We start from the raw sequence: 22,893 nt of genomic DNA on the forward strand, positions 1-22,893 counted from the left end.
GGGGGCGGGACGGAGTGGTTCCGGTGACTCGGAGGTCCCCTGGCCCCTTAGCTTCCCCCGGTGGCCCCCGCGGGCTGGCGGGGCGCGGGGGCAGGGACCTGGCCGGGAGGGCTTGGGCCCGGGGCGGGGGCGGCGGGGGCGGGGAAGGGGCGGGCGCGGGGGCGGTGCCGCAGCTCGAGCCCGAGCCGGAGCCCCAGGCGACGGGAGCCGAGCGGAGCCGCCGCCGGGTTCCCAGCGCCTCCGCCGCTCCGCGCCTCGCGCTCCGCCGCCAGCCCTGGGCGGGCGGGCAGGACGCCATGGCCACCCCCGAGCCGCCGCGGCCCCGTCTGTGCCGCCTGGTGCGCGGCGAGCAGGGTTACGGCTTCCACCTGCACGGCGAGAAGGGCCGCCGCGGCCAGTTCGTCCGGCGCGTGGAGCCCGGCTCCCCCGCCGAGGCGGCCGCGCTGCGCGCCGGGGACCGCCTGGTCGAGGTCAACGGCGTCAACGTAGAGGGCGAGACGCACCACCAGGTGGGGGCCCGCGTGGAGAGGTGGGGGACGTGGCCGGGAGCAGCGACCGCGCACCTCCTTCCCGGCCTCCCCGCAGGAAGCTCAGTCCTGCGCCGCGGGGGGAGCTGGGGGGGGGTGGCGTCCTGGCAGGGAGGGGCCCGCACTGCGGTCCCTCCGGCCCTTGGCCCTGGCTCTCTGGTCTCACTTTGGCCTCAGTGTGCCGTGTGGGGGGGGGGTGTCGACACCTTGGAGCATCTGCGTGCAAGTGGGGACCCGAGTGCTTTTCTCTGGGTGCGTGTGCACACAACTGGGTGTGTGGGAGTGTGCAGGTCCCTCTGGGATCACCCATGTGTGCACACAACTGCTGTGTGTACCCAGGGAATGGTCACAGTAAGAACACATATGTGTGTGTGTGGGGGGGACAGGTTTGAATGCCTGGACGTGTGTGTGAGCTGGGCTCTGTGTGTGTGCGTGTGCACGCGTGCTGGACTGTGAATGTGAACATACAGGTCTGCTTGCCTGCGTGTGTGTGGACAGGTCTGAATGCCTGGACGTGTGTGAGCTGGACTCTCTGTGTGTGTGCATGCACACATGTCCAGGCCTGTGTCCTCACACCTGGCCATGTGTACTCGCTAGTGTGTGTCTGCAGGCTGCTGTACTAGTGTGCATTCCAGCTGGGTGTGTCTGGGTTGGGTGGCAGCACATTCCTTAGCTCCAGAGACACCCCCCTCCTCAGGGGCTGCCTGGATTCACAGGGGTCACTGATGGCAGCCCTCTGCCTCCTGCAGCTGGAGAGAAGGCGGGAAGGAGGGCAGGGTCTCTTCTCTGCACATTCTGACCTCTTAGGGTGTCTATCTCCCACTGGCCAGGGACTCATATCACACCCTAGCTGGGGTCCAGCCTCCCTCCACCCCTTCTGCTCTGGGTCCTCTGTGTCCTCTCACAGAACCAGCAGGTCCATGACCTGTCTATGTGGCCAATCCTGAGGCCTAGAGATGAGCAAATTGGTTCTTGGTTGGGCCAAGAGCTGAACTCGTATTTCTGTCCCAGGGTCCCTGTCTATCCATGTGTGTGCTGTGATCTGTCTTCTATCGGAGTATCAACTGGATAAGACTGTTTGCTGAAGAAGGGTGGGGGGCCGGAGGGCTTGGCCTGAGGCCTGGGGAATGGCTGGCAGAGCTGGGACCCACTCTCGCCCCAAGAGCACCTGTTTATCCAAGGCCTCTGGGGTGCTAGTCTCTAAGAACATCACTCACAGAGCTATGTCGGGCCCTCCTCACTGCCCCAGGAGGTGCAGTTGTGACCCTCATGTTACACATGAGGACACTGAAGTTTGCAGATAGTGGATGCCTTGTCCAGGCCACACAGTCAGGAAGCAGCAGGGTGCTGGGATCCTCCTGCCGCTCTCTCGGTCATGGGGAGAGAGGAGGAACAGAGGGTGGCCAGGGCGAAGGTGGGCTTGTTCCAGACCCTTCTATCTGTTGACAACATCTGTTGAGCAGAACAATGGGTGGGGACCCCAACCGCTCTCCCAGGCTGGGGTGGGGGTGGGGTTGTTGCCCTTCCTACCACGATGCCCTCCTCCCTGCCACGCACACTGGCATCACGCACACTCCATGGCTGCCAGGTGCTCTGGACACTTCACAGGCACCCACACAGGCACACAGATAGCCAGAAGGCCACACCTGTCCCACAGGTGGACCTGTCCCCTCCCCCTCACCCGCGGGGACTGATTCCAGCTGCCTGGATGTGTGTGGCTGCCTGAGTGGAACCCAGGTGTTCACCTCTCCGCAGGCCCTGCAGGAACAGGTCTGTGGCCATAGTGTGGAGCAAATGGAAGGCCTAGAGGCAAAGGTTTAGATTCCCACACAGCACCCCAAGAAAGACAGAAGCAGGCACAGACCCGCCCGAACTGGGACCAGGGAGACACCTCTCTCGCTCAAATCCAGACTGAGAGACAGACTCTGAAACAGATGGATGTACACGAACACACACACGCACACACACATGCACACACAGACTGAAAACTCCAAGCTCAGCCATGCACCATCTCTGTCACTTCCAGACAGACTGACTCACCCAGCTGGCCTTACCCTGCAGCCCCTTCCTGGCCCTCCCTGGAGAAGATCCTGAAGTCCTCACAGCCTGGGCCCCCATGTTGGGAGCCCTGGGACAGGAGGGAGGGAGCTGTGGACACTGGGGGTGGGGGGCGGGGCCTGCAGGCCTCTCGGTCCAGCCGCCCACCCCTGGTGGACCAGCGCCTGCCCGTGAGCCTGGGCCAGCCCAGAGTGGTGCCACCATCCATGTGCCGCCCCAAGTGATGGCTGCTGACCCGCTCCTGCCTCCTGCCCATCCCAGGTGGTGCAGAGGATCAAGGCTGTGGAAGGGCAGACTCAGCTGCTGGTGGTGGACAAGGAGACGGATGAGGAGCTGCGCCGGCGGCAGTTGACCTGCACCGAGGAGATGGCCCAGCGAGGGCTTCCGCCTGCCCACGACCCCTGGGAGCCCAAGCTGGACTGGGCATGTGCAGGCAGTGTCAGCTCTGACCCTGGCCAGAAGGTATGGTGGGCTCTGCCCACGGGGCCACCCTGGCCCTCCCCAGCCACCATCTTGGCCTCTTGGTGACTATCTTTGCCTTCAGTCACCTCCAGAAGTCTCCGGCTCTTCTGCCTTTTGGGCCCCTTCTCTGCCTCAGTGACCACTGTCTTTGCTCCTGGTGACTGCTCTCCTGGTCACTTGGGGCTACTCTCTCTGTCCTCAGCCTGTGTTCTAAACTCGGTGGGGTCAGGGCAGCCTGGCCCTGGCCCCCTGTCTCTGTCCCTCTTCCTTATGACACTAAGGAGCCACCTGGCTTAGGGAGCGATCACTATAACAAGCTGTCCCCCCCAACCCCATCCCTGCCTGGCCTAGTGGCTGAGTAGCCCTGGGAGGAGTTACTGGAACAGTCCAGGACTGAGTGTGCCCAGTTCTGTGCCTGTGTTGGGTGTCTGTCTGTAGCTCACTTTGTCTGTCTGAGGAGTCTGTGTGTGCTGGGAAGGCCTTGGAGAGGGCCGTGGTGTTGGGGGAACTGAGGAGACATTCTGAAATGGGGCACAGCCTGGGTGGAGCTGGGGCACGCATGGGGACAAGGTCCATGTTGGGGGTCTGGTAACTGCTGTGTGCTGGTTTGCTCCGTGTGAGCAGCCTGGTTGCCCCTCATGCTGCTAGGTCCTGGGGGCCCTCACAAGATGCTTCTGGGGGAGCCCACTCCTCCCCCCAGAGAAGAGGGAGGGCACAGGGGTTTCCACTTGTTGAACCTCCTGGGCCCTTACTCGTTAGCACCTTCTCTGGTCCTCCCTGCCTCCAGCCCAAGAGAACTGGGGAGAGCTTGTCCCACCTCCTTCCAGGTATCCGGCCTGGGAGGTGGCCCCCAGCGTGCATGGCCAAGAGGAAGAGCCTGAGGCTCTTTGTCCTGCACGCTTGGAAACCTTGATGTTATTGTCTCTCATGCCTCTCCCTTTTGTTTTACTTTTTTTTCCAGAGAAATCCCTTTAGGAGGGCTTACCGGTTAGCTCAGTTGGTTAGAGCGTGATGTCATAACACCAAGGTCAAGGGTTTGGATCCCCTTACTAGCCAGCTGCCAAAAAAAAAAAAAACCCAAAAACTCTTTAGGGGATTCAAATCCAGGAGTCCCCTGGATCCGACTTTGAGAACCACTGGCCTAGCAGCGGTGGAGGTGTCAGTTTTGGAGTTTCTGGGAGTGCCAGGGACCTTGACATCTACCTTTTCCCTTCCTCAGATGTTTCCCACTCAAGCTGTCTGTGTCTGTGAGCTGGGCCCTGTGGGGCCTGTCTTGGCTGGGAGATGGCATTCTCGATGGGAAGCCCAGCCTGGGCAAAGCCTTGGGCCTGGGAACTTATGGGACACTTTTCATTCTCTGGGACTCCAGGGCAGGCCATGGGGGCGATCAGGGCCATGAGCGCTGAGCCCTCAAGTCTGGATTTCGCCCTAGGTCTTCTGCTGGTTGGATGTCTTTCAAAGGAGCCCTGGACTGATGGCTGGTGGGCACTGCAGGACGCAGGCTCGTCCTGGGCTCCCCTTCCCTCAGGTTGAGGGTTGGAGCCTCCCTCTTTCCAGGGCACCCCCTCCCTGCGAGGAGGGAGGAAGCTCTCCTGCCCCCCCAAGGCGTTTGTCCATTGATTTAGACACAAACTACAGAGTTCACCTTCCTGTGGAAAAATCCGCCCTCGGGTCTTATCTGAAGGGTGGGGTAGCTGAGGCACCCTGTCCTTGGGTGGGACCTTCCCCCTCTGCTATTTCAGGCTCTGGGGGCTGCAGGAAACCCTAGGAGGGGGCTTCCTCTGGGTGTATTTTTAGAGAAACAAAGAAGGCCCCAACTGCCAGGTACCTCTGTAGGTGGGGCTGGGCTGGGGACAGGGACTCGAGGAGGTCAGAGGAGGCCCAAGGGACCCGGTCTCCCCCTCTCCTTCCCACCAGCCAGAGACCTGAAGTTTAATTAGCTGAGCTCACAGCATTGGGAGGAGGAGCTGGACCTCCTGTGACCTCCAGAAACCAGGCTCAGGTACCACCCATTACAGGCTGGGTGCAGGGAGCGCTTAGGTCTGTTGGGGACCTGGAGGGCAGAGCTTACCCTGAAGAGGGGTGCTGTGATGGGGGCAGTGGTGGCAGGGCAACAGGAGACCTGGGGCGGATGTATGGGGTTTTGCTTTGGTGCAGGATAGAGAAGGTCCACTCCTGGGTGCCCTGTGGGAGGTAAGGGCCACTCTCACCCTCTCTGGGTCCCAGTGTCCTCTGTCCCGCGGGTGGGGATAGAGGAGGTGGGACAGAGGAGGACACTGATGGGGTTGGCCCCTCCCTTTGGGGGCCGTGAGGGCATAGTCAGCGGTGACTCAGCCCCAGGCTACACCAGCTGGAGTGGCTGCAACTGCAGTACAGCTGATCCTAGCAGTGACGACAGAGGACATCCCCCAGACAGAGATGGGGCAGCTATCTGCGCCAGGGCCTTGGAAGCGGTACAGCTCTGGGCGCTCTGCCCCTTTTCCCCCAGTCCATGCCGCCACCCCGTCTGGAGAGCCTCAGGGGCTGAGAGTGAGTGGGGTGACTACATGGTATGGGATGCAGTGCCTGCAAGAAGGCTTTTGGGGCTCCCCTGCTCCTGCTCCCCACCCCACCCTGTGAGCCACGGTGGGACTGTCTTCTGTTCTGGGGCTGGGGTCCCCACCCTGCCTCCCTGTCTCCCCAGTCCTGGGTCCTGGTGTAGGGCAGGGCCTCCCAGCGGTTTCCTTCCTTCCTTTCTTGGGACGGAAACCCAGCTGGGTGGGGGGACGCCAGGCTGGAGCCTCAGCAGGGGAGGGGGTGCAGTCACCACCCTGCTCCCCAAAGTGACTCAGTCCCCCTGTCCCCACCCATCCCCAGGGAGCCTGGGCCACAGTGGGAGGTAGATAAGTGGGAGCTCAGGCCACTCCACTGCCTGCCATCTCCGTCCCGATGCTCATGGCCCACCTGGGGAGCGCCGCGCCATCCGCCCTGGCCCTGGCCCCAGGAGCCCCTCCACGGAGCCCATCCTGGGGCTTTGTGCAGGTCAGGTGAGGTGGGGCAGAATGGGGCTGAGGACCCCAGCCGCCGGCTTAGCCCCCAGGGTAGGAAGAGGGCACTCGGGGGAGCTTGGTATGAGCGGACGCCGAGCAACAATGGGGGCCTTTCTCTGCCAGGACTGGTGAGTCACCATCTGGGGGGACACAGCCCAGCTCCCGGGGCACCCCCATGCCAGCCTCTTCGTCTGGTTGCAGGCATGGCTGGGGACGGGGCTTGCCCGGCTTTGCCACAGGCTGTCCAGCTGGGAGCCGTGGGAGCTGGAGGGCATGGCAGGAGGCGGCAGGAAGTGTGCACGAGCCAGGTTGGAGGAGGAGTGCGGGGATGTGCCCCATGCCGTCCCTGCACTTGGCCCTTCCTCTTGGGGGTCTAGTGCCATTTGGTACCCCCCCGACCCTGCTTACAGCAAGGGGGGTTTAGGCGAGACACTAGCAGGAACCTCTTGGCATGAGGTGAGAGGTGGCCCTTCTGGATGGACGCAGGGGAATAGCCAGAATGGCCCCAAGAACACGGATGTGACCTCCGCCTGGCCTCGTGGCCCCGGATGCCCCCCCAAATCCTGCTTCCCATTTGGGGGCCTTGAGAGACCCCCCTGCCACTGCTGAGGGCGTGGGAAGAGGCTGCAGGGGCCGGCACCACAGGCATATGTATGGGTGGCTGTCTGCGTCCATGTAGCGTGCTTGTGAGTCTGTGTTTGGACATTTTGTCTCTGTGACCTCGTGATGTGCCTTTGAGACCTGGGCTGTGTCCATGCCCGGCTCTGGCCTGCTTCCCTCCCTCCCCTGAGAGCTGCTGTCCCCAGCCAGCCAGCCTCAGGGGCTGTGCTGTGACCTGTGTCCATGGGGAGGTGTCAAGGCCTGTCTCAGAGTCCCACACCTGTACCTCCAGGTGTGTCTGGGAGAGGGGACGAGTCTATGCAGTGGGGTCCTGGAAGTCCTGGTGTAGTGGGGGCCAGGTGGGGGCCATGCTAAAGGCTGCTGGAGGGGTCAGTGGGTGGTCAGGGCTGCATGACCCTAACCTGGCCTGTGGTCCCTTAGTGACACCTGGGGAGGTGGCAGGTAAGGGAGGGGCTCTGGTGAGCACCCCTGGCCCGCACACTCACCTGCACATGCCCTGGAGCCCTGAGCGCTCCCTGGAAACCTGAGCTGCCACCTGCCTGCTCAATCCAGCCACCCGCCCATGTTTAATTGAGCACAGTGGCCACTGGCCACTGCCGTGGTCACTGCCCAGGCCCTTGGCTGGGTGGGGGTCTCGGGCGTGGTCCCTGCCTGCACGGCCCACTGGCCTAAGAGCCCTACAGCAGGATGCCAGAGGTAAAGGGAGGTAGGGTGGTGGTGGGGGTTCCTTGGGGCACCAGGTGGCCTTCTGAGTCTGGGCAGAGAGGTGGGCAGGCCCCATCCTTGGCCCCCTCTCTTGGCCCCAGCCCCTTCTCTCTGGGCCCGATGGGGGCGGGTGCAGGGGTGGCTGCAGTGTGCTGGAATGTGGAAGCAAACACTGCCAGCCTCGTGGAGGCATTGGAGAGAACACAAAACCTCTGGCCTAGGAGTGCCAGCCCCACACCAGGGAGGGGGTGCCTGCAGGGACAGCCTTCCCGCCTGGCCTCTGCCAAAAACCCTGGCAGTCCACAGTGCTGTCCTTGAGCCAAGTGAGTTCTCCCAACACCCCATAAGGCAGTGGGTCCCACCAGAAGACATCTTCAGGTTTGGAAACTGAGGCTTTGCCCAAGATTCCACAGCTAAAGTTCCCTCACAGGCAGCCTCACCAAGCCCTGGGGCATGGGGCACACAGAGTATTTGTCAACGAGACCTGGGCCCGCCACTGCCAGGTGGAGGAGCACAATACGGAACTTGGGGCTGGGGTCCAGCTCTCCAGCGGTACGCAGCCTCTGGGGGTGGGAGGCTGGAGCCAGAGCCTGATCCTGCGTCTCCTGTGCATGCAGGATGTCAATGGGCCCCCACGGGAGCTGCGCCCTCGGCTCTGCCACCTGCGAAAAGGACCCCAGGGCTATGGCTTCAACCTGCACAGTGACAAGTCCCGGCCTGGCCAGTACATCCGCTCTGTGGACCCGGGCTCACCTGCTGCCAGTTCTGGCCTCCGTGCCCAGGACCGGCTCATTGAGGTGCCCCACATGCCAAGGCTTCAGGGGTGCTGGGCGCCCTGTGTGTGTGACCGCGTTCCTGTGTGTGTCCCTGTCCTAGTGTGTGTCTGTGTGTCTGCATGTCCCAGTGTGTATCTATGCCCGCATACCCGTGTCTGCGTGGCCTCATGTGTCCGTGTGTCCCCATGCATATCTGTGCATCCCCATGTGTGTCTGTGTGTCTCTGTGTGTTTATGTGTCCCCATGCACGTCTGCATGTTCCTGTGCATATGTCTATCTGTGCATCCCCATGTGTGTTTGTGTATCCGTGTGTCTGTGTGTCCGTGTCCCCATGTCTGCATGTCCTCATGTGTGTCTGTGTCTGTGCATCCCCATGTGTGTCTGTCCCTGTGTGTCTGTGCCCCGTGTGTCTGCGTGTCCCTGCTTGTGTGTTTGCATGTCCCTGTGCGTGTGTCCGTGTTGGGTCCCTGGGCCATGCTGGGAGGAGGGAGTGCAGGGAACCTGAGCTGGCACTTGTCTTGCTGCCTTGGCTGGTGGCAGCGTTGATGAATATTTGATGCCACACCTGCTGGGTGGCGTGGGAGGACATGGGGTGCTGGCTGGGCCCCTCGGCAGTGCTGACCCTGTGCTGGTGGTGGCAGGTGAATGGGCAGAATGTGGAGGGATTGCGCCATGCTGAGGTTGTTGCCAGCATCAAGGCGAGAGACAATGAGGCGCGGCTGCTCGTGGTGGACCCTGAGACGGACGAGCACTTCAAGCGGCTGCAGGTCACACCCACCGTGGAGCACGTGGAAGGTGGGCTGCTGCCCCCAGGCACAGGGGTGGTGCAGTGTGGGGGCTGGGGCAGCCACTGACACACTGTCCCCACAGGTCCACTGCCATCACCTGTCACCAACGGGACCAGTCCTATCCAGGTGAGAGGAAGGCCCAGGGGACCACAGGGGCACCTCTGGGGGTCCTCAGGCCTGATGGAGGTCCCCCTCCCCCTGGAGATCCCTGCTCTTGAGTAGGCGCAGCTGTGAGACGCACCTCTGGCCCCACTGCCCCAGCTTTAATGCCTGTGTGTACCCTGTCTGGGTCAGCAGCACACCCCAGCCATGGGTCCCAGGACTGCTGCCCTGTGTTCCTCTCCCTGGCACTACCTGGCTAACGAGCCATCCTTCAGTCCCCACCTCAGGAGGCCAGCTCTCAGTTTACCCCAGGTGGCACATGGGTGGTTCCTGCACCCAGTCACCCCATCTGTGTCGTAAGCTGGCCAGGGCCAGGACACCTGCCTGTTCACTGTGCCCAGCATGTGCCCAGCGGGACCTGGGGTGTAGCAGAGGCCAGGTGCCTGCTGAGTGGTTGAAGCTGTGGCGTGTGCGCATGTGCATGTGCAGATGTGTATGCGTGTGCATGCACGTGTGCGTGCGCGCGTCTGTGTGTGCCCCAGCGGCTCTCCAGATGGGGATCCTGAAGTCACAGCTTGCCCTCGGTTTCCCAGCTCAATGGTGGTTCAGCATGCTCATCCCGAAGTGACCTGCCCGGCTCGGACAAGGATGCCGAGGTAACTGGGTTTCCTCCTGCCCCCACTGCTGTGCTCACACACAGAGGTGCCTGAGGCCTTGGGTGTGGCTGTCTGTGGAGGCATCAGCCTGGGCAGTGGGGCCACCACATCCAGGAAGCCCTCCTGAGCCTGCTGCCCCAGCCCTACCAGGTGGCCTCCAGTGGGCATTCCCTGGGAAGGGTCACTGTCTGGGGCCATGGTCTGGGGCTTACTCTGGGCACCTTGCCCACCCCCAGGATGGCAATGGCTGGAAGCGAGACCCCTTCCAGGAGAGTGGCCTCCACTTGAGCCCCACCGCGGCCGAGGCTAAGGAGAAAGCTCGAGCCACACGGGTCAACAAGCGGGCGCCGCAGATGGACTGGAACCGCAAGCGTGAGATCTTCAGCAACTTCTGAGCCCCTTCCTGCCCGATCCTGGACCCCTGGCTGCCTCTGCGCGGGCTTGGGCCGCCCAGAGCTCCCCAAGCCTCAGTGGACTGGAGGGTCGTTCCAATACCACTCGGAAACCCACCCATGCCCCAGTGAGCTCCTGTCCTGCCCGCCACCCGCTTGGTGCCGGGGGCATGTCACAGCAAGATGGGAGAGAGACGGAGAGAGAGGCGTTGGGCAGAGCCACGGGCCGCGGGGTGAGGGCCTGTGCTGCCTGCCCCGGGCCTGCTGACTGAAAGGAATTTGTGTTTTCGCTTTTTTTCCAAAAAGATCTCCAGCTCCACATGTTTCCACTTCATACCAGAGCTCCCCTCCCCCACCCCCTTGGGACGCGCTCTCTAAATAATTGCAATAAAACAAACCTTTCTCTGCAAACCATTTCCTCCCCCACCCCCTCCACAGCAGCCATCCTGAGGGGGAGTCCTAGGGACTTCCAGGGGACAGAGAGAGCTGGGGCCCCCAGGCTGTGCTCGTGGGGGGCTTCAGGGTAAGACTGGGAGGCCAGATGTGGCTGTAGGAGCTGCTCCCCACCCCTCCCGGTGTGGGTATCACTAGGCCAGACCCACACCCCTAGCTCCCTGCCCAGCTACCCCATGCTGCCCCTTGCCCTGCCAGGGCCTGGGAGTGTAGGGCATGAGAGCAGGCCCAGGAGGCACCCGGCTTCTAAGCTGACCCTGCCTTGCACCTGCCTCACGGAGACCCTGCTGACCACCCTTTCCTCCTGTGCCCTGAACCCCCAAACTGACCGGCACTGCTGTCTGCCTCGTAAGCCATAGCGCGTGTGCGCCCTCTGAATAAACAGGCCTTGTCTGTGACCTTGGGCCTCTGTCTTCTCTGAGCCTTCAGCCAGGGGTGGGGGAGTGGGAGAAGGAGGCCCCTTCTCAGGGAGCCGTGGTTGGGGCAGGGAGGCAGTAGCTGGCAGCCCCCTCCCCTGAGTCTCAGCTGCTGAAAACTGGGTCTCATTTCTTGGCCCCCCACCTGCATCTGTCTGCTCTCATCTCTGCTCCCTCTCCCCCTTCCCACTCCAGCCCTGTTGGGACCCTACACCGCCAAGCCTTGTCCTCTCCCACCCTCTGTGGCATGTTCTGGGGCCCTTGCCTACCACTTTGCCTGGCAAGGCCCACCTCCCACCTTCACCTCCCCTATGAAGCCACCTGGGCCCCTGATACCCCCATGGGCTACCCTCTATTTGGTGCAGCTTCAGAAGCTACCCAGAGATCAAGCCTTGTGCCTTGCGGTGCCTAGCCTGGGTCTGGGGGTCCCTTTTGAAGCCAGGTGATTCTGTAAACATGGGGGTGGGGCCCCACAAAGATGGGGCTCTCAGGTGCACAAATTCAGGAACTGGAGGTCAGATGTGGGCTGAGAAGCTGCTGGCCTGCTCCCAGTGGGTGGATGGGGTGCGTGGGGGCAGTGGCTTTCCCAGCAGCTGGCTGCAGCTGGTGCTCACCATTCCCTCCCTCCCGGGTTCATGCACACCCACTCTCCCCTCCCTCCCTGAGTACACAGCGCAGATTGTCACATCCCCATCCCGGCCTCCCAGGCAGCCCTGCTCCAGACGCACGCAAGCCTGGGAGTACACGCTTCCCAGATCTCCCTCCCCCAGGGATAGAAGTGGGCCAGACCCCAACTGCAAAAACTCCTAAGCTTTATTGTGAAACAGGCAGCAGCTCCCCAAGCAAGGACACTTCACAGACAGCGGCCAGAGCAGTACCCAGGCTGGAGTCCCATGGCCTCAGAGGCGCCGGGCAGCCGGGCACAGAGCCTGGTTGAGGCAGGCCTGGCAGCGAGGGTGGATGGGCAGACAGGTCTGCTGGCCGAAGCCCACCAACAGTCCGTTAATCTCGCCCCACAGCTCCCTGTGGAGGTGGGAGCCTGATCAGTGCCATGGGGGGGGCAGACCCTGCTCCCCTCCTGCCTGCCTCCCTGTCCCTGTACCTGGGCAGCCACTCCTCCAGGGCGGCCCGGGTCTCCTCTGGGGACTTGGTCACCTTCTCGGTCCACTGAAGTCGGTTGGCAATTCTGTGCACATGTGTGTCCACTGCTGCTTGGAGGTGGGGCGGGGTGACCAGGGGGCACAAAGCCAGAGCCTCCCACCCCCTACACCCAGGCCTCCGAGCGGGGACCAGAACTGAACAGCCCTGGCTGCAGGCCTGAGAGTGGCACCTTGGCCACCTCCAAGGACTCTCCACTGATGGAGCAGGGGCTGGAGCACTCTTTTTGGGGTGCAGACAGCCCCCTTCAGGCCTCTCTCCTATAATCCCAGGGAGCTTGGGGGGGGGTCCTCTGCTCTGGGCAGGGGGGTGGGGGATGCTATATCTGCTCTGGGCTCTATTTCCCCCAACAACAGGAACTAACTTAGGTCGAGCACTTGCTGGGGGCCAGACCCTGTGCTATTTACCAGCCTTGACTTAGTACGTCCTAACCAGACAACTACAGATGCAGATGCTGAGGCCCAGCAGGATTCTGACTCTGAAGTGGCCCAGGCCCATGCACTGGCTGTGGGCACCAGGTGGGTGGCAGCAGCTCGGCCCAGTGGGCCGGCGTGAGGTCACTGCCCGCAGAGCCAGCACCTGCCACTACAGGTGTCAGTACAGAGTGGAGAGAGCAACCCAGCCTGCCGCAACTGCGGTCCACCTGGGCTTTGGCTTCTGCCCCCCTGCCTGGCCATCCCGGGGGCTTGGCCTGGTTGCCCACTCACCACAGCCTCCTCTCATCCGGCTGCTCTGGCCAACTGCAGTCCTAGCTCTGCCTCCCTCTCCTGTGTTTGCCAAAAAGAAAGCCAGTCCCTGCACCGTACCCCTTGCCAACTGCTTGGAAAAAGGCACCCTGGGGGCACAGGGAAAACACGAAGGTGAGGGGTCGCATCTGTGGGTCCCTGTGCCTGTTCCCTCCTCTGTAACAAGGAAAGGACCGTACTCCTTAGGACACCGAGGGGCCCAGTCCAGGACTACATCATGCCTTGTGAGCTTCCTCTGCCCTCCTCGGAGGGCTTCCTGCACATGAGTAGTTGGGGTGGCCGACTCCTTTACCCAGTTTTTGGCTGAAGCTCAAGTGTCTTGCCCAAGGTCACCCAGCTGGGAGGGGCAGAGCTGGGACTGGCTCCTGTACCCCACGGCTCCAGCTTTTTTTTTCCCCCCCGCTGGTTGGTATGGGGATTTGAACCCATGACCTTGGGGTAATGAGGCTGCACTCTAACCAGCTAAGCTAACCATCCAGCTGGCTCTAGCTTTTTAATTGACAGGGCTTCTCTCTCAGGGAACCCCCTAGGAAGCAGGCCCGGGGTCTCCCACCAGGTGGTCAGATCCACAGACAACCAGAGAGAGTGATATTCCGACACTTCTGTCTGTTACATCCATTGCTTCCAAAGCACTGCCCCCTGCCCTGCCTTGGACAAGGGGCCCTTTCCCCTGCCCAACCACTCCCAGCACTCCTGGGATGTGGGCAGCTGAGGACAGCCACCCAGATAAGCTCAAGTATCTGCTGAGAGCTCATGAGTGAGCAGCACTCAGAATCGAGGTAGGGAAGAGGCTTTGACCCACTCCTGCCAGGCTGGTACCAGCTCTTCAGGCGGCTGGTGCTCTCTAGCTTCAGGGGGTGGCCACCAGCTCAAAACCAAAGCCCTAGGCCCTGGGCAGTGCTGGCAGGCACCCCCAGCCCAGTGACCTGTGGCAGGGATTCCCTCCCCCTCTCCTGCTCCCCCTGCAGGAGTCCTGGAAGAGCCCAGGGTGGGGGGCACACAGAGTGGTTGGGATCAAACCCTGGTTTTTGGGCAGGCTGGGCCCTGCTGCTGTGTGGCCTTAGGAGCCCCAACTCCTCTGGGCAAAGGTCTGAGGAAGAAGCAGCCCCATCCCCACCCCAGGGGTCTGTCCTCACCCAACTGCACAGAGCAGCCTCCGATGCCAGGAAGCAACACCCAGGAAAAGGATTCCAGGAAGGGCCTCCCCCAGACTCCTCCTCCTCCTTCCCCAGCCCCTTGCCTTCCCTGTACCTCCCCACCCTGCCTGCATCTCTTTCCAGAGCTTTCTGCTCCTGCCCTCTCTCCTGCCTCTTGGCTTTGCAGACACTATTCCTTCTGCCCGGAAAGCGCATGTCCTCTTGGCTTTCTTGGGAAGTTTTCCCAGATACCCCAGTCCAGGCCACTCAGCCATCGGTGCTGCCACCCCACAGTGAGGAATTCCTGGATGATGTCTCTCTGCCAATAACGGCACAGACCTGAGTCCAGCTCCAGGGCCCCTCACAGAGCCCAGCACATAGTAGATGCTCAGCAAACATTAGTGCATGCCATCAGCACCCATCTCTGGGTGGGGCTGGCCTAGCTCAGTACTGGCAGCACTCCTCTGACCCTTTGGGCTGAGTCGTGGATAATGAGGCCAAAGCTGGGGTCACAAGGATGTGGGGAACCTGAATAGCAGTCAACAAGCCCGGGCTGGTCACCCCCCATCGTGGGCACAAGCCACTCACCGATGCCTGACACGGTGCCCCAGGCCACAGCCATGGCCAAGTGTGCCATCTTGGGCCCTACTCCTGGCAGCGCCACCAGCTCTGCCACAGAGGCTGGGATGTCCCCGCCATAGTCCTGCTGCAGGATGGCACTGGTCTGCTTGATGTATTTCACCTTGTTCTGAAAGATTGGGGGGAATCAGGCCTGGATGGGGGGATGGGTATAATCCGACCTGGGAAGACAAAGCCCCAGGAAGATCCATTGGTTCCAGAGCAGCTGTCATCTGCCCAGGACACATGTAGAGGTACCCACTCACCTCTACCCCCCAGGAGGTGGGAACGAGCCAAGGGCAGCAGGGAAGCACCAGGGAGACCCTGGCAGGGCCTCAAGGCAGGCCTGGACCTTTGCCTCCCACCAGCATGGGCCAATGATGTGTGCGGGGTCTGGCTTTGGTCCCCCTGTCTCATCATTCCCCCCAGAGGCCAGGCCAGGCCAAGCAGGCCAGCAATTCCCAGGAGCTGGGCTTAGCAGCACCTGGGCCTTCAGGAAGGAAGGCTGGAGGCAGGGGCTTTCCCGCCAGCCGCCAGCCCAGCCGGGCGGTTCCCATCCTGTGCTGAGCAGAGAGGGCTATTTAAAACCCATTTGACAAACTCCGGCCCACGCCAGTGCCAAGGGGAAGCAGCTCCACCCGCCAAGGCGCTGTCAACAGGTCCGCCCATCTACCAACCAGTGTTCCGTGGGGTGGAGGGAGCAGTCTCTCTGGGGCTCCTGGAGGGCAAGGGGCTCTGGAGGAGAGAGAGGTAGTACACTCCAGGGAGGCTTGGAACAGACAAAGGGAAAGGCAGCTGGGCAGGCAAGGGGGCTGGAGGTGTAAGAAGGAAGGGGGTCAAATGGAAAAGGCCAAGGAGCTCCAGTGACTGGGCTCGAGGCCCCAAGGCCCAAGGTCCCATGGGCTGGTCAGTGGGGTGGGGGACATCAGCAGGAACTTGCATCCAGGCCCCAGCAGCCAAAGACACCCAACTCTTGCCTCCTGCACACCCACTGCCCCCCTCAGCCTCCTGAAGTCCCTCCCAGGCCAATGCCACTCCTGGCCCTGGCTGGGCTTACTCTCCAGAAGCCTACGGGGTAGATGAGCTTGCCCAGTGTGCCGTCATCTGTCTGCAGGATGCTGTCCACTGTCAGGCCCCGGGCCCGCAGCCGCTGCATGGCACCCGCCGTCACCTGGTCTTTGGTCTGGCTAGAAAGCATCAGCGACAGGAGCACCTGGTACCTCCGCACCTGCTTGTGCAGCGACAGGGACCAGGTTGGTGGCGGGTCCTTGGTGATCACCCCCACCTTTACTTGTTCCCCTGGTTGACAGATGGGACATCAGCCTCCTACCCACCTGTGCCAGTGGGGTGTGTGCGGGGGTCAGGCTGTTTTGTCACCTATAACATTGGGATAATAATAGTACCTGTCTCACAGAATCAGGGTGAAGCTTAATTGAATTACCACGGTACTTAGAGAGAGTTACTGCTTTGTGACTGTTAATACTACCCATTCCACAGATAAGCAAACTGAAGCTCAGAAAGGCGTGCACCCAAGTCACCTGGCAGCAGAGTAGGGATCAGAGCTCAGGTTGGCCTGGACCCAGGCTCAGGACTAGTGAAGCCTAAGGAACTCTCTCTCCCTCCCATCACTGAATGACCCTGCTGTGCCAGTGCTGTGCCCAGCAGAAAGCATAGCACGAGGCTCCAAGCCACAGTTGCCCCTGACAGGCTGAGTGGCCACAATGGGGCAGGCGATGATGCCCAGTGTTCTGGGGCACCAGGTATACATCCTCTCGAGGTGCAGCTGGTGGAAGAGGGTGCCAGCCATGAGCCACCTGGTCTTAGGCTGTCCCCTGCCGGAGGCCTGAGAGGAAGCAAACATCTTGTTGGGGGGGATCACCCTGAAAGATGGGGCCCCTGCCTACCTTCGGAGGGGCATGGAGGTCGTAGCAGTGCTCGACCCCCAGCTGGTCCACAGGCGCATCCTTTCTGCTCCTCATGGCACGGATATTGGCCAGCTGCTGCTGCCAGTCCTGGGGCTCCCAGACCGGCACTTTGAGGGGCTTGGTGCTCTCACCTTTCTCACCACCTGAGGCCTCATAGGCCACATGCAGTCTCTGTGTCTTCCGCTGACCCTTCACAGGGCTGTGGCCTTTCCTTCCTTCTGCAAAAAGTGCCACTCAGGTCCTTTAGCGAGGGCCACAGGTGAGGGAAGTTACAGGTGCTGCCCTCCTACTACTTCCCCTCACACATTCACACAATGCTGTCCATCTACCACGTGAGGGGTGCTCTGGGCCCAAAACTCTGGGGCATGTCAGCCTGCCAGAAGCTGCTACCCCCCAAGTCCACCTTCGCACACAAGGGCTCTAGTAACAGCCTCTACTGTGAATGCCCCCAACTATCCTCTGTGCTGTATCAGAGACAGGTTCTAACGACCAGCTTGCACTGTGGCCCCTCCCTTTTAACAACTGCTCACCGACACCCCTTTGCACTCATAATGAAGTCCACACTCTCTCCTAGTGTCAAAGCTCGGGCCACCCTGGCTGGCACGGTCCCCTGTCTACTTCCCACTGCCCCAGGGAGGCTCTTTGTCTGGACTCCCCTTGGGCTCCTTGGGTGCTCGTGGGAATCCCCTTCTGGCCAATTCTGCAGAAGTCCCGGCGGGACAAGTGCAGGGGCCCTGTCAATCTCGCTCACTGCTGAGTCCTACGCTTGGCACACACTAGTCCTTAAGTGGCCACAATGTAAACATGAATGCCATGCCCTTTCCTGTTTTCTCTCAGAGGCACCGTCTAGCTGGGGGAAGAGACTTGGGGCTGGGAGTGTCCCTGGCACCAGGCCGCTGCGGAGGAAGCAGCCACGAGGATCGGGCCGTCTCCGCACAGGCAGCGGGGCGCGAGTGCAGCCTCTCAGGCAGGCTGCTGGGGCGGGAAGGACTTTCATGCTCAGGTCGAGGGTCCCCTGGCACCCAGCCCCTGTGGACTCTAGCCTCTGGGAAAAGGGCCCAGGGTGGAAACGCAGGGCCGCACGTGAGGCCGGGGGTCCTTTGCGGTAGCCACCTCCCGGTCCCGTCCAGCCCCGCCTCTTCTCCCAAGCTCTGGGCCGGGCGCGGCGCTACCTGCAGCCGCCTCTGTCCTCCGGAGTGGCGCAGGATCCTCCCCGCGCCCCCGCGACCCGGCCCCCGGTCCACGGCTCCGGCTGCGAGCCACCCTGGCCACGCACAACGTGTTCATGCCGGACTCCCACGGACTACACATCCCGGCGCCCCCCGCGCCGCCGCCACGTGACCGGCGCCCGGCCCGGAACTAGGACTCCCAGCGGCCCCCGCGGGGTTCTTGGTGTTGTCCTGCTGCCGGAAGTGCCGGCTGCGCTTCCGGCGGCAGCTTGGGGCCCGTGGTGTGCCCTTTCTTTGCGTCGGGGCGGCGGCGGGTGAGTGGCTAGCCGTGCCCCGACCGCCGACGGCGACCCGGACCGCGGTGTGGCCGGCCCGGCGGGGCAGTGTGGGAGGCGGCCCCGCAAGTATCCGGGCTCCGGACCTGGCCGTGCCCACCACAGCCCGACCCGGCGCTAGCGGGTGTCAGCTTCAGGCGTCCCGCGACAGCTCTTCCTCCACGAGGGGAAAAGAGAGGTGGCGCATGTCGGGGCGCCCGGGACCCCGCGGCGGCCCCGCATCCCGTGCACTAAGTCTGGCTGGCGGCCGTGTCTAAGCAGGCGGCTCGCTAGACCAGGCCTGGCGTCGCCCAGGCGTGTCTGCGGCCGGTCAGCCTGGCTGTGGTTGCGTTGGCCGCGGGGGCAGTGGGAGGAAAGGTGCCCACCAGAGACCCGGCGTGCGGGCGGAGCTGGTCCTCAGGTGTCTCCGTGCCTGTTTCCTCTGCACAGAGGGGACCTCTGTTGCGTCCCTGCCCATCATGGCCAAGCCAACAAACAAAGATTCAGGCTTGAAGGAGAAGTTCAAGATTCTGTTGGGACTGGGAACGCCAAGGCCGAACCCCAGGTCTGCAGAGGGCAAACAGACGGAGTTTATCATCACGGCGGAAATCCTGAGAGTGAGTGAGCTCTGTGTGTCTTCGCTAGCCTAGTGGGAAATGCAAGGAAGGCTGGGTTTGGTCTGTCACCAGGTTCTGTGGGGGACGGGTTGCTGGTGACCGTCTGCACAGGGCTGCTGTTACCAGTACTGTACAGGTGTATACGTCCTTTCTTGAGAGACTCAGAAAGTAAAGGATCTTGGTGACCTGGCCCAGCACACTTGAGTTAATGTTCAAATGTCCATGCAAGAAAACCCGTTTTACTAACCGCGGATTGAATGCTGTCATCTCCACGGGTAGCTAGGGATATGGCCAGATGTTATCTGGTAATTTGTGAGTTCCTGGGAGAGATGGGTCCTTATTTTTTTGTGTGTGTTTGAATCCCCCTAACACATGCCTAGCACCATGTTTTGCCCATAAGTAAATGTTAGATTTTTGCACTTGTGAAGTTTCCCACTAAGAAAAAACCAAAACACTCATCAACGGATGAATGGATGTATAAAATGTACGTTTATACAATGGGGTGTGGTACGGCAATAAAAAGGAATGCAGTGCTGATGCGTATTACATCATGGATGAACGTTGGAGACGTGCTGAGAGGAAGAAGCCAGACACAGAAGGTCACATAGTATATAATTCTGATTATGGGAAATGTTCAGAATGGGCAAATCCATAGAGACAGAAGGTAGATTATTGTTTGCCAGGGGCTGGGGAGCAGGAAGGAATTGGTATGGGATTTCCTTTTGGGGTGGTGAAAATGTTCTGGAATTAGTGAAGATAGTTATAGGTATTGTGAGTATACTTAAAAGTTAATTGTACAGCTTAAAACTGTCACAGTGGTGTATTTTATGTTATAGGAGTTTTATCTCAAAAAATTGCAGTCTTGAAAAAAAGTTGCCCATTCTAATCCACTGAGGTAGAGTGCTAAGCTTTTTAGTGAATCCTGAGGTCAGAAAGATCTGCTATGTTACACTTCTCACTGTGTAACGGAGACAAAGAAAAGGATTACTCAAAGCACCATGAATGCGCTGAGAAGCCCAAAGGGTCTTCTGACCATTCAAAGTTAGCTTCTGTTCTTTATTGCAAAGACAACGAAGTTTCACAAGAAAATTCGGTTGATTCAATCCTTACAAAAGGACACAAGGACATGGGCAGTGTTAACAAAAGTTATCTATGGCTAAGTATAGCTTAAACAATGGAAACTAGTAACATCAGTAAAATTAACAATGTGACATTCCAAAGTACAATTAGTGAAAAGCTAAGTTGGTCAAACTGGCTCATTATCTAAAGTATAATCTCTCCTTAAGCAAAAGTTACATTCTAATGATAAAATCTAAGTACAATTATTTCTAAAGTTTCTCCCAACAGACAGCTTGCCCTTAGCAAATATTTTTTTCACACCTTTTCCTTCAGCGGTTCTTAAAATCTCTTAACAATATCGGTATGGCAACTACCTGTTAGCACTGAAGTCATTAAAGTATACAATCCCATACCTAAGCAGTGATTATAGATGGGCTGTGGCCCGGCTATCTGCAGGCTGTGGCCCCCTACGCAAGGGCTTTTTGCTGCAATATGTATTTACCTAAATACTCTACTCTAAAAATCAAATGAGAATCAACATTATTTAATTAGAATTGATTAAATAGGCTTTTGCCCTCCCTCTATGTGTAGACTTTGGTCTCCTGTCGGAGGGCTTTTGCACTATATATGCATTTACCTAAAAGCACTATTCTAAAATCAAATGAGAATCAATATTTCTAACCCTCCACACTGCTACAAGTCTACAGTCAAAAATACAGTACAGGTTGAGTGTCGCTTATCCAAAATGCTTGAGACCAGATGTGTTCCCAATTTCACATTTTTTCAGGTTTGGGAACATTTTGATATACTTATGAGATATCTTGGAGCTGCAACCCAAGTCTAAACACGAAATTTATTTAAGTTTCATACACACCTTATACACATAGCCTGAAGGTAATTTAATATTTTTAGTAATTTTGTGCATAAAATTTTGTTTTATAACACCAAGGTCAAGGGTTCAGATCCCCATACTGGCCAGCTGTCACAAAAACAAAAAAGCCCAAAGTTTTGACTGTGACCCATCACAAGTTCAGGTGTGGAGCTTTCCACTTGTGGTGTCATGCCAGTGCTCAAAAAGTTTCGGATTTTGGAGCATTTTGGATTTTTGGGTTAGGGATGCTTGGCCTGTGCAGTTGTAGGGTGGATGGGATTACCAGTTAAGAAGACCTGTTGCTTGAGTGCCAACCCCTTTTGCTCCTTTCATCTTTCTCTAGGAACTGAGTGTTGAAAGTGGCCTCAGTAATCGCATCCGGGTGATAGGGCAGATCTGTGAAGTCGCAAAAACTAAGAAGTTTGAAGAGGTAAGTTGTCTTAGTTTGGCTTACTGTAGAGATGCACGTAGGCTGTTTAGGAGCCTGAGTTTGCTTTTTCTAGGAGTGTGGTTGACAGCTAACTGTGCTGATAATCTGATTGGCACTATTTTAGGGAAATTTAACTTTCATCTCTGTGATGGAGAAGCGTGTGGAAATGCCCTGAGTACAGCCTTGAGGGACCATTTGTGTGTGGGGGTGGAGAGCAACGGGATTAGGATTTTCTAGCGGAGCCCAGAAAGAGTCTGTAGTGGCATGTTTACTTGTCCTCTTGTGTTTCAAACTTGGAGAAAGAGAAAATAAAGGAATGTCAGGAAAGGGTGTAATTTCACAGAGAACAATCAAGGCACGCTAGTCTTCGTGCTTTTTTGGGAGAGGTGATTGGTTGGTGGTATCAGGCAATCTCATAGACATAGGCATATTTATTTGGGGCAAATATTTCCCAACTCTCTTGACATCCCCATGGCAGAATGGGAAGTTGTCATTCTGGGGGTGCAGGGTTGCTTGTAGAGAGCACCTGAGGGTTCTGCTCTAGCTGTGCCCAGTGTTTGTGCATTTGAGACTCGGAAGGAGACCTGGACCTCACACCTCACAGACTCAGATCTGCGAAGGGGGTGCCACCACTACATCTCCAGCAGTTTACCTGAAACATGCAAGCTGCCCGTTACCAAGGATAAATGTAAAAAACTGGCATCGACACTCAGAAAGTTAGTCACGTAGGTACAGAACGTTATGCAAGTAAACGAATAGGCTTAAAAGGCTGTGGTGATCCACAGGCTCAGTGTCTGGGTGTTGTTGCAGCTCAGGTTGCATCAGTAGGAGTATTGTGAGTGGGGCAAAGGAGGTGAACATTCCAGTGTGTCCTGTGTTGGTTAGGATGTTGGTCAGAAAACATCTAAAAGACCACAGCCATTTTAGTCCCCCTCTAAGAGGAGTAAGCCCAGGGAAGGGTGAGTGGTCTGAGAACTCTGGCTGAAAGGAGTAGGGGATGGGTAATGTGGAGCGGGGAAGGTGACATGAGAGCTGGCTCAAATGCTCGCAGAGTGAGACTGATTCTGGGCAGCCCTAGGCAGCAGGAATGAAACCCTCCCAACTCCCACATGGGCAGGAGTTAGAGGAGGCAGATTTCAGAAGGCATCACTGAGTTCTTAGCAGAGGCAGGACAGGCTGTGGTGCTGAGTGGCCTGCAGCAGGCATGTTCACACAGAAGAAAGCCAGGGAACAGGATTTCTGGGTCAGGTTTAGCATTGGGCCAACCGCGAGCTTCTGGTTCTGAGACTCTTCCTGTGACTTTCCCCACCAGAATCCGAGCAGCTCTAAAGGAATCCCCCCGCCAGTCCAGGGAAGCCAGGACAGTTCCTTGGCCTGGCTGCTGCCTCCCTCCCCCCAGCCTATGGCCTGGTGAGGATGGAGGGGACCTGCTTGGGTTTGAAGTAGCTTTGAGCCTTTTGCCTTATCAGGCCTGTGGACATCTTGGGCTGTGGGGGGCATAGAAGACATGAGCTTTAGAGGAGCGAGTTTTAAGTCCAAAGATCCTGTTGTTCTGCTCTGTCTCTTGCTCATGGTACTGTCCTCATGTTGATGGGGTCAAGGTTCTTGGAGGCCACACTGTTATCACTGTCCCCTCTTTGCTCGTGGCAGCATGCCGTGGAAGCACTCTGGAAGGCCGTCGCAGACTTGCTGCAGCCGGAGCGGCCGCCAGAGGCCCGGCACGCAGTGCTGGCTCTGCTGAAGGCCATTGTGCAGGGGCAGGTAAGGGGCGGGTGGTTCTGTGCCGAGACGGGGTCTGTGGGCTGACATCAGGCTGCCCAATGACTGTCCCGCCCCTGCTGTGCTGTGACTGGACACTCATCTTT

At 59.1% G+C, this 22,893-nt stretch overlaps 3 protein-coding genes across 22 annotated transcripts in view; 2 read left to right on the top strand and 1 right to left on the bottom strand.

Moving 5' to 3' along the window:
- Nucleotides 1–202: 202 nt before the first annotated feature.
- On the top strand, nt 203–10,967 carry NHERF2 (NHERF family PDZ scaffold protein 2). Of its 3 annotated transcripts, XM_063099058.1 has the most exons (7): nt 203–509; nt 2,847–3,047; nt 8,020–8,199; nt 8,820–8,973; nt 9,049–9,092; nt 9,662–9,724; nt 9,961–10,967. In XM_063099058.1, exons 1-7 carry the CDS (start codon nt 297–299, stop codon nt 10,117–10,119), a joined length of 1,014 nt encoding a protein of 337 aa, XP_062955128.1. In that variant the 5' UTR covers nt 203–296; the 3' UTR covers nt 10,120–10,967. The 3 variants fall into 3 exon arrangements, with proteins under 3 accessions (XP_062955128.1, XP_062955129.1, XP_062955130.1); XM_063099059.1 differs by lacking the exons at nt 203–509; nt 2,847–3,047 and adding an exon at nt 5,307–5,596; XM_063099060.1 differs by lacking the exons at nt 203–509; nt 2,847–3,047 and adding an exon at nt 5,967–6,068.
- Nucleotides 10,968–11,780: 813 nt separating this feature from the next.
- On the bottom strand, nt 11,781–17,879 carry NTHL1 (nth like DNA glycosylase 1). 5 transcript variants are annotated; one of them, XM_063100836.1, is made up of 7 exons: nt 17,741–17,863; nt 16,548–16,786; nt 15,701–15,871; nt 14,614–14,773; nt 12,851–12,910; nt 12,088–12,193; nt 11,781–12,008 (listed from the first exon to the last, which is right to left on the bottom strand). In XM_063100836.1, the coding sequence occupies exons 1-7, from the start codon at nt 17,853–17,855 to the stop codon at nt 11,885–11,887; spliced, it is 975 nt and encodes a 324-aa protein (XP_062956906.1). In that variant the 5' UTR covers nt 17,856–17,863; the 3' UTR covers nt 11,781–11,884. The 5 variants fall into 5 exon arrangements, with proteins under 5 accessions (XP_062956906.1, XP_062956907.1, XP_062956908.1 ...); XM_063100838.1 differs by lacking the exon at nt 12,851–12,910 and adding an exon at nt 15,321–15,378 and having other exon boundaries at nt 11,894–12,008; XM_063100840.1 differs by lacking the exon at nt 11,781–12,008 and adding an exon at nt 15,321–15,378 and having other exon boundaries at nt 12,112–12,193.
- A 101-nt stretch (nt 17,880–17,980) lies between these two features.
- Nucleotides 17,981–22,893, top strand: part of TSC2 (TSC complex subunit 2) — a 35,154-nt gene continuing 30,241 nt past the window's right edge. For all 14 annotated transcript variants that reach the window (XM_063100757.1, XM_063100760.1, XM_063100759.1 and 11 more), the window contains exons 1-4: nt 17,981–18,051; nt 18,502–18,668; nt 20,942–21,028; nt 22,679–22,789. In XM_063100757.1, the coding sequence (XP_062956827.1) occupies nt 18,531–18,668; nt 20,942–21,028; nt 22,679–22,789 (336 nt within the window). In that variant the 5' untranslated portion in view covers nt 17,981–18,051; nt 18,502–18,530. The remainder of the gene's footprint in view (nt 18,052–18,501; nt 18,669–20,941; nt 21,029–22,678; nt 22,790–22,893) is intronic.

The sequence above is a fragment of the Cynocephalus volans genome, chromosome 6 (genome assembly GCF_027409185.1).
Source record: "Cynocephalus volans isolate mCynVol1 chromosome 6, mCynVol1.pri, whole genome shotgun sequence".
In the NCBI taxonomy this organism is placed as follows: Eukaryota; Metazoa; Chordata; class Mammalia; order Dermoptera; family Cynocephalidae; genus Cynocephalus; species Cynocephalus volans.

Coding starts and splice junctions, on each gene's coding strand:
- NHERF2 (XM_063099058.1), top strand. CDS start 297: ATGGCCACCCCCGAGCCGCCGCGGCCCCGTCTGTGCCGCCTGGTGCGC. Junction 8,200..8,819: donor CCCAGGACCGGCTCATTGAG/GTGCCCCACATG, acceptor TGGTGGTGGCAG/GTGAATGGGCAGAATGTGGA. Junction 9,725..9,960: donor GCTCGGACAAGGATGCCGAG/GTAACTGGGTTT, acceptor GCCCACCCCCAG/GATGGCAATGGCTGGAAGCG.
- NTHL1 (XM_063100836.1), bottom strand. CDS start 17,855: ATGAACACGTTGTGCGTGGCCAGGGTGGCTCGCAGCCGGAGCCGTGGA. Junction 16,787..17,740: donor GAGGACAGAGGCGGCTGCAG/GTAGCGCCGCGC, acceptor CACTTTTTGCAG/AAGGAAGGAAAGGCCACAGC. Junction 12,009..12,087: donor CTGGAGGAGTGGCTGCCCAG/GTACAGGGACAG, acceptor CCACCTCCACAG/GGAGCTGTGGGGCGAGATTA.